The sequence below is a fragment of the Seriola dumerili genome, unplaced genomic scaffold (assembly GCF_002260705.1).
Source record: "Seriola dumerili isolate Sdu_G_001 unplaced genomic scaffold, Sdu_1.0 BDQW01000191.1, whole genome shotgun sequence".
Taxonomy (NCBI): Eukaryota; Metazoa; Chordata; class Actinopteri; order Carangiformes; family Carangidae; genus Seriola; species Seriola dumerili.
The window spans coordinates 7,557,046-7,571,197 of NW_019174446.1; the positions used below are offsets into that span (position 1 = coordinate 7,557,046).

The 14,152-nt window shown below is 41.3% G+C and overlaps 1 protein-coding gene across 1 annotated transcript in view; it reads right to left on the reverse strand.

Annotated features, from left to right (window-relative positions):
• LOC111227870 (triple functional domain protein-like) overlaps nucleotides 1-14,152 on the reverse strand; it is a 66,085-nt gene that overhangs the window by 40,623 nt on the left and 11,310 nt on the right. Inside the window, exons 7-15 of the mRNA XM_022753597.1 lie at nucleotides 12,398-12,589; nucleotides 10,956-11,087; nucleotides 10,552-10,782; nucleotides 9,078-9,200; nucleotides 8,517-8,708; nucleotides 6,341-6,510; nucleotides 5,793-5,967; nucleotides 905-1,100; nucleotides 480-646 (exon numbers count right to left, since the gene is read on the reverse strand). Of these exons, the coding sequence (XP_022609318.1) occupies nucleotides 480-646; nucleotides 905-1,100; nucleotides 5,793-5,967; nucleotides 6,341-6,510; nucleotides 8,517-8,708; nucleotides 9,078-9,200; nucleotides 10,552-10,782; nucleotides 10,956-11,087; nucleotides 12,398-12,589 (1,578 nt within the window). The remainder of the gene's footprint in view (nucleotides 1-479; nucleotides 647-904; nucleotides 1,101-5,792; nucleotides 5,968-6,340; nucleotides 6,511-8,516; nucleotides 8,709-9,077; nucleotides 9,201-10,551; nucleotides 10,783-10,955; nucleotides 11,088-12,397; nucleotides 12,590-14,152) is intronic.

Consider the following 14,152-nt stretch of genomic DNA (forward strand, 5'->3'; position numbering starts at 1 on the left):
ATGCGGACAGATGAAATACCGTGAGAGAGAGAGAGAGAGAGGGAGAGAGAGAGAGAGAGAGAGAAATAGGAGGGAGAGAGATTGTTGACACAGGGTGAGTCATCTACCCATGGTCATGTACAGACAGAACGTACTGTAGCACTTCAACACATTCTGTAGCAATACGGTGTCACAGAGGCTTTCCACATTTCAATTTGACCTCTGTCTTAGGAGGAAAAAAAGCAGTACAGATGTGTGTGTGTGTGTGTGTGTGTGTGTGTGCGCGCGTGTGTTTGTGTGAACATTCATGTGTGAACACAACATCTTAACTCTATATACAACTTATAACATTTAAATATGCTCAAAGTCTCCAGAATGTTTCCTGGTTAAAAAACAGGAACCTTTGCTACTTGTTTTTTTTTTTTTTTTCTTGTTTTGTTTTTTGTTGCTGTTCTCTTCCTGTTTCACTCTTTTGTCCTTTTTCTTCTTCAAGTACATACCTGTTTGACTTCAGCCTGTAGATGCCTTAATTGGACACACTGCTCCAGGTGTCTCCTGTGCTGCTCTGCTGCCAGGTCCAACTCCTGCTGCTTCTCGTGGAGAAACTCCAGCAGGTCCTGGACCCGTGTGGCCATGTCCACATCTCTGTCGCATAACAACTCCACACCTGCACACGGTAGACATTTCATTACATTACCTTTGGCTGTCATTTAGCTAGCTTTACCCTCAGTCTTTACAAAGTTCTCCCTCCTCAGTTACTTACTCCAGTTAGCACATGTGCCTCTGCTATTTGCAAATCAAATTCAAATGGATGTGTAGTTCCAACAGATTCATCTTAGATGAGAGTACTGTATGTATTTTTGTGTTGCATTTAGTCTGTTCTCTAATAAATACTTCAGGAAGTGTATTCTACTCCCTCACTCACCGGACGCCTGGACCTCTGTGACATACTGCAGTAACTCTTGTCCCTGGTGGATGACGTCAAAGGTGAGGTTGTTCATTGTGAGCGCCTTGTCTGCATGATGTTGTAGCCTCTGTTCGGCCAGCGTCAGGTCCTCTGTGTCAAAGTCACTCATCTGCTGAGATAGTTCCTCGTTCCATGACTCCAGGTCCGAGATGATCTGAGAGGTGGAGAAGGGCAAGAGAGAGTAAGAGACAGAAAGAGGGCTTAACTTACACATAAAATGGGCAAAAATAGGGTTACCTTTTTATTTGTTCATAAAAGGATTACAAAAACAAATTTATGGTTATATATAATATTTTGTTTGCATTTTTTTTTTTATTTGATGGTGAAAAGGAAAAATGGAAGGAGAGGCAAAGCTCCCTGACCAAGAATGTCATGGTTTTCACACTGCTGAGGCAAATAAGATGACTTACAAAAATGAATCTCACCAGCACAAACATTCAAAGGAATAAACAGCACAGCAAAAAAAAAAAAAGAAAAAGAAATAACCCAGCCATTTAATTATGCTTACAGTTGTATGATTAAGAGAAGTTTTGAAGTCAGACAGTTTAATTGCTGTAATCCAACACCCTGAACTGACTGCCAAAATAAAGGATAGCATATTACACTGGTGATGCATGGCTGGTGAAGCAGATGTACTGAGATGTCAGTGCTTGTCTCTGACTGCCCACGCACACTGAATCATGATACCATGGGCACCTTGAACCTGGCACCATCCACCTCTGTCTGTCTGTTGTTTTTTTTAAACACACTCAGCAGGTCAGAGTTTACCCGCTTCTTGCCCAGGGGCATGTGGAGTTTTTATTATAATTTGAGAAAGTCTGATACTATAAACAAGTTTTAATTATAATTCCCATTTTGTGTGAGTATATCTTATTATCATCTAGTCAATTTAATAATGTGCTTCCTGATTTGCTCTGTTTGTGATAATAGCTTGCCGTCACTGCTGTGGAGCACTCCTTTTCCTGGAAGGCATTTACTATGTGACATCTGCAGGATGTGTTCAGTTTAATTAAAAGCATCATCGAGAAAGAATCAAGTTTCATTAAGTAGATTTGATCCAAGTTCATTTGTGAGTGAGAACAGCATTTCTTATGAAAAAGTAAAACTGTCAAGAGCAGCAAAATGCATGGCATGACTATACTGCACTTGGAATAAATGAAACTGATGACATAATGATATAGGAGAGATCCAGACCTTATAATGTGAGAAAAGTCATTATTTTCCCTTTTTTCAAGGCTTTATTTGGGACTGTATTTGTACAAACAAACTGCACCGCTGGCTTTTATTTGGGGCCTGGTATAGTGTAAAATTAAATGTTCATGTTGGATTAGCACTTTCAAGAATGACATTCTCAGCACTGCAGCCGTAACACGGTCCATGAATATGCATGCGCTCAGCTTCGTGGGTGAAAGTCTGAGGTTTTCTCCTAAGGTTTGACACTTGTGTTTGTCCAAAATTCACATGATGTGGGTGCACATGGTTGTATGTCTGCAATCATAAGATGGGAAAGCTATGGTTAAGTACGATGACTCCTAAAGTGTAACCGAATATCTGTGTGCAAATGCGATCCTCCCAGGCCATGCCATTTGTAATTTCCTATATCGCTCAAGTACTTCCCCAGGCTAGAACTGATCCCGTCGAAGTATGTTGTAAATCAAGAGTGCTAGAGATAGAGGTTTTATTCATAACGCAGCAACGGTACAGAGTGATAAGACTTGGCAAAGGCTCGTTGTGCATTTTAGCTGGGACAATTTACTGCAGGCTGAGTATATGATTATGCTGTTTGTCTCTTATAATTTCTTCCTTCCGCTCAGATTCATTCAGCACAAGTTTCTCACAAAAGCCAGAAGGAACGAGACGTTGTTTGGCTTTTAAGAACTTAATACTTTTTAGTCATGCAATAATGCGATTTGCCAAAAATGGCTAGCATAGCTGCTAACTATGCAGTGCATAGTGGTAAGTGAAGGCACCTTCGCCAGCCAATGTGATCAGTCCAACACTAACTTCTGTCAATATGAGGGGCAAAATTTGGTTATTGTTTAATGGACAACACAGACCACCTTGCATGGACGTCCTCATATTTTGCTGCAAAATGTTTCTGTAAAGCAGACGTCAGTTTACAACCTCTTGCTTTCTCTCTCCTCTGTCACCTTATGAATGATAACATCGGCTCTAAACATCAACAAGATGCAATTCCAATAACTTAGGATCATCTGTATATTCTTCAAACTCCTCTGTGATAGAGTGTTTTGCTGCTCAGGCTGTACCTTCCTTCACTCAGCATGCAGTTGACACCTTATGCTCAAAAACAGCTTCTTCCCACATATTCAGCTAGCACAGCTGGTAGGTCACAGGCAGTGAGGGACCTGCTGAGTTTTCTCAGAAACAAACAGAAAGCGGCAGAGTGGTTTCTCAAACCTGGATCCATACAAGCCTCAGACCAAGGAGATATCCTCCACTAAACAATGAAACCCATAGTAAAGCAACTTTTTTAAAGTCAAGAAAGACAACATTTATTATAAATCCATTAAAGCAGTAGTATCTATTATTCAAAACAATTAAGAAAAAATGATATAAAAGTCTATTTCAGAACTGGAAGGTTCTTAGAGCACTACACCTCTCCATTGAATATGTTTATAAAAAAGTAAGATAAACCTCTTCTGCAAAAAAGAGCTTATTCTCTCTCCACATAGAAAAGCGTGCTTGCCATATGACATTGTACACCAGGAATTTGGATTCACACAAATTCCCCTGCAATAAATTTTCCTCTTTATAGAGTCGTGGCTTCCTCGGCTCCCACACACAGTAATCTCATCAAACCAAAATAAAATAATAACCTCTCTCTAACCAATTTGATACTTTTTCAAATCTAGCAACAAAGTAGAAACTTACCAGGCACTCATCTACACTCTGCTCCCCTCTCCTCTTGCAGTTGAGTAAAATGCCCTCTGTGTGCAAGAAGACCATTTCCCTCAGCTACCAACACGGTGAAAACTAACTAATGGAGGAGATAAGTCTCCTCTTTGACTATGTTTTTTTTTTTTTCTCTCGGTGGAGTGCAGTGATACAGAGCTTATCGCCAGAGAAGAAAGCGCTGTGAGGTATGTCTCACCTAAACTCCTGCCCTCACCTCAAACACACACACACACACCCCCAGTCATCCAGGAGGGTGTGTCATAGTGCATGAACTAAATACCTCCTCCACCCATCTTCATGCTGAAGCAATGTGTCATATTCATCTTGTGTTTATATGTGTGTGTGTGTGTGTGTGTGTGTGTGTGTGTGTGTGTGTGTGTGTGTGTGTGTGTGTGTGTGTGTGGCTGTACTTCACTGTTCTACATGAGTGATTAGCAGATTCACCACTGTTCCCCGACATGACACACAGAGCTGTGATGTAATGTAAGACTTAACTGTTCTTTCAGACTTAACAACACAGGCACAGCCCACCTGTACAGCAGCAACAGAGCTTCTATTAGCACACAGTGAAGGAGAGTTGACGCATGGGCAGACTTGTAATGTAACATCATATATAATAGGATGTTTTTCTCATTCTGTGGTGTGCAAAGTGGCTATATTTCACATTTTACATCTATCAGATATCATAAATAGTCTTTCCATGTCATCTACTCCCATGCAGAGTTTGCGTCATGAAGGTTGTTGGTGTAAACAAATCCAGCTGACGATAGAAGGAAAGGCAGAGCAAATGTTCTGGGTAATAATAGAAACGTAATAACTGCTACGTAATCAGCAAGCAGAAGGTGTTTAACCTAAAAATGATGCGCATCTGAAAAATCAGGTTTGGCAGACGTTACAAGATTTAACTTTCTGACATCAAATCCATATTATTAACGTAACTGACACATACTGGACTTCCTGCAGAGCAGAGGGAGTAATGTGATTATTATTGAAAACCACTACCTTACACACACTTTCATTCAAGCTCCTCAGGCTCACCGTGTCTGCTGCAATTACTTTCCACAAGCCTTCTTTTATACTTACATTATATCATCATGAATATGAGCCTGCATCTCTGCTCTTGGCTTTTGCCTCTAAAGTGACAGAATGTTATTCATCAGTCAAACTAGTATGTCTCAACAAATATGATTGATGGCCGTGATAAACATCACGAGAAATGTAAAAAAAATATATATATATATTCTAAAGGAGCAGTCATCATATCTGAGCACCAGCAGAGAGAAGCATTCACTCTCACAGTGGGACGTTAAGGAATTAGCAGATACAATGCAGCCAATTGCTGGCTGGAGAGGTGGGGGGGGGACCAAAATTGGAATGAGTCAGTGGATGAGATGCATCAAGTGGAACTAAATGCTGAATGTAGCACATGCGAGAGTATCGCTGTGAATTCAACCAAGCTTTGAATCAGCAGGAATCCTTGCGACAGGACTCTGTCTCTCTTTTACAATGCAACGGTCCATCGGCCCAGAGTCACAGTCATTTTGGTTTAGTATGTCTCTTGCCACATGTAATTGATCCTTTTGCATTTAAGAAACGAAAAACATCACCATTACATTTTTTTCAACTTATCACACTTTTACGCATTTTATGCATTCAATTTTTTTTAGTCAACTTTGTTCTCTGTTTCTCACCTCAGTTTCTGCCTTTCATCCACCACCTTCCTCCTTCTGCGAGTTTAAAAATTCTGGTCCACCTGGTGCCCATTTGTGAAGCTCTTTTCCCAACTATTTTCCCCTCAGCTGTCTTTTTTTTTTTTTTTTACACACTCTTTTTTTGTCTTTCCCACCCTCACTTTTCACCTGATCATTGCAGGATATAACAAAAATAAATACTCATCACACAGCAAGCCCCCATCTCCCAGCCTACTCACGTCGATGGCGTCCCTCTCAAAGATGCGGAGCTGGAGGAAGAGCTCCAGTTTGATCTTCCTTTCCTGGAACAGCTCCTCCATCTGGCCCTGGGCCTCGTCCAGCTGCTGCAGCACGCTCTCGATGTGGGCCATGGAGCTGTTGTGGGGAGTCTTGTTGCTCGAGATGGCCGAGTCTCTGTGGAGAGAGTCAAATACAGGGGAGGCACAGTTTATATGTGGTCAAAGATGTGGCTCCCAGTTCTTGTGAAGACATCCCCGTGGAAGTTAAAGAAAAACAATCTTTTTTTTCTTTTGAATAAAGTCCCTGCTCCTCCGCTCCTCCGCATAAAAGAAACTCCCTTCTATCTTTTGCCTTACTTTTAGTCTTTCTTTTCCTGTTTCACTATCACATGATGGTCCGATGACTGCAGAAACAATGTCAAATCACTAAGGCCAGGGGCTTTAAAGAACTCTTAACTCCTCTATGTGTTTGTAGTGTGGCTTACCCTAGTGTGTATTATATATTACAATATTCAGACTTAAGTATAGCATGTGATAACAGTGCTAACCTGAGCTGCTGTATAAGGTCCTCTCCCTCCTTGATGACATTGACGGTAGCCTGCAGGGTGGTCTGCTGCTGCTGGCCAAAACGCTTGATCAGGTCCTGCACCGCTTCCACCGACTCTGCATACACATCATCCAGAAGCTCCTTCTGCAGCTCCTCCAACCACGTCCACAGCTAACAGTGAATGACAGAACAGGCGAGCCAGTTAAAGTTTGGGGGGGGGTGGCAGCTAAACACAGACAGAAATCAAATCCAACCAGTTCTGCTCAAAGCTGGTGTTTTGTGAATGGTCATCTTTGTAACAGATTAGCCATCTGGGTGAATTGGCTCAGTGTACTAAAGCCCTGGCACACCATCCAGGCTGCAGGAGGGAGACCCTGGCACGTACGGTCTGTCTAACACCCACACTGCCTGCTCGCAAACAGGTCTGCTGTGGTGTATTGTTACCATCATCCACTTAGTAACACACAGGAAGTTACATATTACCTGGCGTGAGTGGAATCATCTGACTGAATGAGTAGTTATTGAAACGCAAAATGCTTTTTTTTTATTAAAGACTGGTAGCAGTTTAATTTAGCAGGCTAGACTAAAGATTAAGTGCCTTTTATCTGAAGTAACTTCATCTGTCTGCTTCATAAAAATCAGTGCAGATGAATCCCCTCTCCTCCAGTGTAGTTCATGCTCCGTCTCCACTGTAAACTGTTTGATTCCTTTCAACCTGCTGGACGGCATCCAAAGGCTTCTACTGAACTAGAAGAGGTGATGGGCAGGGAGGCTGGAAACATTCACTTGCACACACATACACACATAGGAGGACATGGCATACACAGGCGCCCAACACACACACACACACACACACACACACACACACACACACACACACACACACACACACACACACACACACACACACAAAGGCTCACACATACACACAGAACACACGGTGACCTGCACCAGTGTGAGCTGACAGATGGGGTGAAGGAGATTAGTCCATATGGACATTAAAGACTAGCTTCATTAATAACACCATGGCTCTGACTGTCTCTGAGTCTATGTAAACAGGATGTAGTGTTAACACATGTAGAGCACAGCGCTCTGTCAGTGTGGAGAGGTTCATTCTGACAAACATGTACAGTGAATGACTTTCACATTAAAATGACACTGCGGGAGGAATTAAGGGATTGGGGAAGTGATCAGCAGGTTTAGGTATATCGTTGGTTTGATTTCTTCTCTGTGCTGCGTAGTTTGAGTTTTCTTTATTTACTTTTTAAGAAATGAGGTAAATAATATTAAAGAAAATTAAAGGCATGATCATCATTATCACAGGGAAGGAGGAGGCACTTTGAGCGAGATTGCCTTTAATTTGTGTAAACACGTGCACTATAGAAGGAAAGGAAAGCACATGGAGAACATAATGACTCAAGCAAAAACATGTGCAGGAGCATTTTGAGGAATGATGCACGTTCACACACACAAACACACCCATACACACACACACACACACACACACACACACACACACACACACACAAACATACACACACACACACACACACAACACACACACACACACACACACACACACACACACACACACACACACACACATAGAAATCTCTCCCTCGAGCTGAAGGCAATGACATAAAAAGCAAATACTTGGTGCAGATGTGTGAAGCACTTTAAATTATGATCACAGCTCATGAAGTGTGTGTGATCTATACGCAACATTATTATTATTATTTTTTTTTTTACATAAACTGCAATAACAATTCAACACAGTTAGCCAGTGCGACAAAAATAAAAATGACAAATGCAAAAAATAAACTGTGATCATTCCTGAAAATGTGACAGCATTTTATCTACAAGTGGTGCTACAGAAATATCATAAGTTTAATCAGTCAGGTCCTTGGACTTGTGTACAGATATGTGGAACTTAAATGTCCCTCACATTGCCATTGTAATTTTTAAACACCGTTCACAGACTCAGTCCACAATGACTCAGTTGTTGATGGTGAACAAGAAATGAAAGGTTCTTACTGTGGTTCCTACCTACAATGACAAGTAGGAGTGTGATCAATAAATCAATATTCCTCTACTTTCTTGGCTCCTGACTTCTTAGAGATTTAGTAGCATTGAGTTGTAGCAAAAGAGAGGAGAGGAGAGGAGAGGGAGATACACACCTCTTTGACGTGTGTGTGGAAGGCAACAGACATGTCCAGCAGGACTTTACGCTGTTCAACTCGTCGCACAAAGTCCTGGATGCGATCTTCGAGCTGGTGGGCAGCCTGGTAGATTTCCTCTGGGTCACACTCTCCGGTCTGGGCCAGCTGCTCTGCTGCCTCTAGCAACTTGTCAGCATTTGTGTAGGTGTTCTGAAACGTTAACGTTAAGTATATTCAAAAAAATTAAAAATGAGAGTACAGTATCTCGTGCATCTCACACAACATGGTGGTGCAGTGGTTAGCACTGTCGTCACACAGTAAGAGGATTCTGGGTTCAAACCTGGGACATGTACTGTCTTGTTAGTTTTGCATATATGTGTCAGATGTAGGTCATTTCATCCCTGTCCTCTAAAATGTGACTATATGTAACATTTTATCTGATGTTATGTATATACAATGGATCACAACAGTCAGACTTGCATTTTTTTTTGTTCTTGATTTGATGTTTAGAGGAAAAAAGAATGTCACCGGATGTAGATTTTTGCTTTCACTTTCAAATGCATTACTTTTCAAACTCACCTGTGCAACCTCTTCAAAGTCTTCATGTCTCTTCTGCAGAGCCCGGGCTCTGTGCAAAGATTTCCCAACACCAGTGTGTTTACTGAGGAAGGCCTCGCCATGGTTTTCTATCCAGTCCAGCACCTTGGAACACACACACACACACACACACACACAGACACAGTATGTACATATTTAAATATGCACAGCGGCACAGGGTAACAACACATTAAGAATGCAGTTCAGATTTTCAAGCAGTAGGGGGTGCAATTGACTAGAAAGGCTGTATTCAGATCACATTAGAGTTAGAGTAGTCTATAGATGTCATCTCTTCCCCTCATCCCTCTGTCTTGCTCACTCTTCCCCTCTGCTCATCCCCATTTTTTTTTTTGCTCCTTCTCTTCATCTGCACTCCATCTGTATAAATTACACAAGTGTGGACAATTCAGTTTTACTAGATAGGAAATCCAGAGCAGTCTAAAGTGTAAACATTTCCTCTGTGGATGAGATTAGCTATAAATCTTTGTGCATAATTACCTTATTATCTATTAAACAGATGGCCATATTCCATCTGTTTCTATGCAGGGTAATGAAGGGGATTTTCATGATGTTTTCAAGGTCTCCCAGAGAATATTTCCATGGGACAAACACACATGAACACGTGCACAATGCCCTCGACACTTAACGTGACAGTAAATTGCATCACCATGGAAACCACTACCAAGAGAAAAAGGGGTGATGAAAGAGCGGATGAAAGAGGGGAAAGACAGAACTGCAGAGGCACAGCAAGATAGAAAGAAAGAGAGATAGAAAGAGAGAGAGAGAGAGAGAGAGAGAGAGCGAGAGAGAGAGAGAGAGAGAGAGAGCGAGAGAGAGAGAGAGAGAGAGAGAGCGAGAGAGAGAGAGAGAGAGAGAGAGAGAGAGAGGAGGGGGGGGGCAAAGAGGCAGAGAGGAGTTCATGCCCAAAGGGTAGAAACGCAGAGATGACACTATACACCAACTCAGTAGTTTTGATCTAAGGGTTCTGCCATCCAGACACTCATACAGAAAGATAGAGACTCACTCTGACGACTCAGGAGGAAGTGAAAAAAGGCTTTGAAGGAGCTGAACTGATTATATTATATCCTTAATATCACTAACCAGTGTGGATGCTTACAGAATATCCCTCTGCAAACCAACAAAGATTTCTAGGATCTTCATAACCATTAAAATATAGTGAGGCAGCAACACTTGCATACTGTTTGTATAATAGAACAGTTTCCTATCCTTTTTATTAGCCATCTTTGTTGCTAGCGAAAATAATTTACAGCAATACCAGCCTTAAATCAAGTTTTACAGATTAAAGAGCATCAAACTGAAATTAAATTTAAAGCTCAAAAGGAAGATTAATACCAGTAAAAATGTTTGGTAGGTTAGATCTGAGCAATGGTAGTGCTTTGTGTTACTTAGCACTTTCTTCAGTTGCAGTTGCTGTGTGTCTGTATGCGTTGCTTACTTGCTGCACGTCCTGCTGAAAGACACACAGCTGTAGGCGCTGGTGCAGGCGAACTTTGCGATGCTGCCAGATGTTTTCCAGCTGCCTCTGGTGATGCAGTACTTCGTGAATGATGTCCAGGACGTGGTGTACAGCCTTGGAGTAGTTGGCTGATGCCATCAGTGAATCAGCACTTCCTGGGGTCAAAGGTCGCTGCAACTTGTCCAGTAGAGACTTGCCATCCTGGCTTACCTGTAAAGGGTGACATGTAGTTTGACTTGAATATTATATAATATATAATTATCAGTCCTATTTTGTACTCTGCAAATTTGGTGTCAGTATTTGCATGTACCTGTGTGTTTTGCACGATCCCTTGTATGTGTGTGAGTGAGTGAGTGTGTGTGTGCATGGATATGTATACTGGCCTCGGAGTATGCGGTGGTAATGTGCTCATATAATCCCTGGTGATGGTGGATTGTGTCTTCCAGATCCTGGAGTTCAGAGGGCAGCTCTCCTTCACCACAGGCCTTACACCACGGCTCCACTTTACTCATGTACTGGGGACAGAACACACAATATAAATACTGCAAAACACAGACCCACATATATACAGTTTATTAAGTTATATACATAAATGCATACAGGATTATATTATACTCAAATGCTGTATCATATACTTGCTACCATTGTTTTCTATCCTAATGCACTTTTAATGATTTGAATGCTGCGTCTAAGTGTCTAATTTACCTGTTCTCAGACTTTAGCTGTCTGCTGTTAAACCTGAGCTGTCTCTGTCAAAACTGTTATTGAGGTAAGGTGTAAGGTGTATACAGCATAATGAATACTACTGCATACTGTTTGTTATTTACAATGCAGTATTCATTGTGTATGCATGATGGGACTTTTGTATTAAAGCAGTAGTTACCTTTGAAAAAAGGTTGGCTGATACTGAAACTGATATCATGGTGACAATATAAAAATATACATTAGAAATTGAATTTCTTATCAAGCCTCTAGAGACAGCAGTAGAGACAGTTTTACAGAAAGCTTGAATAAAATAATCATTATTATAACTATTCTGTATAAGGAAGGGGAGAGGGGGAAAATGTGTGTGCGTCTCTGGAGATTGGCTCTTTGCTCTAAATGCTTTCTATCACAGCAACTCAGTCAATCAAAAGCAGAGTCCATTTTGCCACAGATATAACACACAAACATACAATGTCATGTCTGTAACACAGCTTTTGTCCAGCTACACATTGACAGCAAAGGAATCTCAATTGCTTACATGGATATCTACATTAAAGACTGTTGCAGCCACTGAGCAGGCGCTAGATGTCAACAACTGACTAATGTGCTGTTACTGCAGCCATAAGCAAAACAATAGAAAGCAGTATTGATCATTTAGAAAGTCTATTAGGGATAAAGCAACCCCAGTGCTTGTATTGGATATAATTGTACTGGAGCCAAAAAAATGTTCTTCTTACTTCTCTTTCTCTTTAAATCTGTTGTTCTATCGTGTCTTTTAAAGTGTATAAAAATATAATAAGGTTTGTATGTATGTATGACAGAAAATCTTGTCTGTAACAGATCTAATAGTAAGCTCCATCCCACTTCTGATTTACACAGTACATACTGTATGTATGTGAGAATGCAGAACTTTATAAATGCTGTATATGCAGGTACTTTGAAGCAGCGGAGTTGCCAACAGTGTGTTTAGTTCAGCTGTAAATGTTTGCATATATGCAGGATAAATACATGTGTTTTCGCCTATATAATTGAACCAAAAATATGCATTTACTGAAGTTTGGTGACATCATCAGACCTGTGCTTCAATTTCTGTGTGTCTGTCAGTGTTGCGTGTCTGTACCTGGTCTGCTTTCTGGTGGAAGCTGGCAGACATCTCCAGCAGGGTGCTGCGTTCATCCAGTGCCGCAGCGAAGGCCTTCCACTCCTGCTCCAGCTGGCCTGAGATCTGCTGGATCTGCTGTGAGGCATAGTGGCCTGACTCCAGGAGCCGGTTCCCTACTGACATGATCCGATTGATGTTCACATACACATTCTGTGTTAAAGGAGAGACAGAGAAACAAGACGTCAAATATTAAAATACATACCAAAAGAAATTGGTTTTAATTCAGTCAAATTCTTAATATAATTCTGAATTTGTTTCTTTATCCTTGAAATGTTCTTGTATGTAGAAAGACAAAGTGGATACTAATGTGTACAAACAAAGGTGTTAGAGTCAAAGTTCAGTGGTTTAAATCTAAAGACAGCTGAGCTGAGGCACTACTCACTCATGTAAACAGGATGCCATGTAAGGTATTTGTGCGTTGTGGTTTTATTTTAGTTGCCATGATGCATGAAGCTACAACTATGTCTTCTAACAACCAAGATTGGCTGCATTTTTCCAAAGCAATTAAGGTATGTTTGTGAAACATATTGGCCACAATTACATCCATGTGCAGAGTAAAAAGTCAATACACGCACCCTTGTCATAAGCTACCCCTCCCTTCTCTCCCACACACACACACACACACACACACACACACCCTTGTGGACATGAAAAAGTCATTCACTTGGGAGGCATAACCCCCATGTGAATAATGAAAAGAAACCCATTTGCCTCTTAATCTTTCAGTCTTTTTTAATATATGGGCTCCAAGCTGTTTTGTGTAGATAGGCACGGATCAGCAAACGCTAATTAACAACTGTGTTATTATTCTATTCAATTACTGCTCCTGGAGCCTATTATGGCTCTTAGTTCGCTTGTTTCAATCACAACGGGAAGGAAAGATGAACCAAGCACCAGCTACAGCCCTCAAACAGAGTCAGGGTCCTGGGAAGAGCGATGATTCTAGCAACACAAATTGTGAGCACTCATCAAAGCTGCAGACACTGGAGTGGTGCTTTGTTTTGTTTAAGCTGTAAGGCTTTGAGATTATTTCTAATGGTGCCTTTTTGTGAAATTGGGGTTTAGAAATGGTCTTGAATAGCTTTACTTTTGCTTGTAGGACTTCTTTCGTGTGTAAACTAAGCAGAGACATTCCCCTCTGTCCAAAATCCAGGAAAATCTTGACACTGGGACATCAAAAGCACAAGATTAAGTCTGATGTTGGCTGGAGGATAATAGAGACAGTGGTGTGCTTAGAAGTATGGCTCACATGAGAAATCAAGGGAGTCCAGCTGCTCTCCAATACACAGCAGTAGGTAAGTTGTGATACACAAAAGAACAGCGGTGCACAGTAGAAGTACTATAATCCTATTAGAAATTTTACAAAGACGCAAATCAAACATCACCGGAAGAAATATCTTTAAGCTTCTATAGGTCTTACGTGGTATTATACTACAGGAAACCTTGGTGATTTTTAGAAAGAACACATGCACAGAAAGACCTCCAGGAGAACACACATCCCATCTATAAGCACATAAATATACACAAACAGGGGAAGAGGGGACTCTGGGAAAAAGGGAGAACAAGAGTTACGGAGTCACAAGCAATAAGCCTGAAGGCCTTCGAGCCATCTGCACAATTATGAGGGGAATGAGACTGGACTACTTGAAGGCACAGAGTGGTAAAGCCTTAATCCAAACCTGATGGATGAGGGAGAGGGGGGTGGGAGGGTGG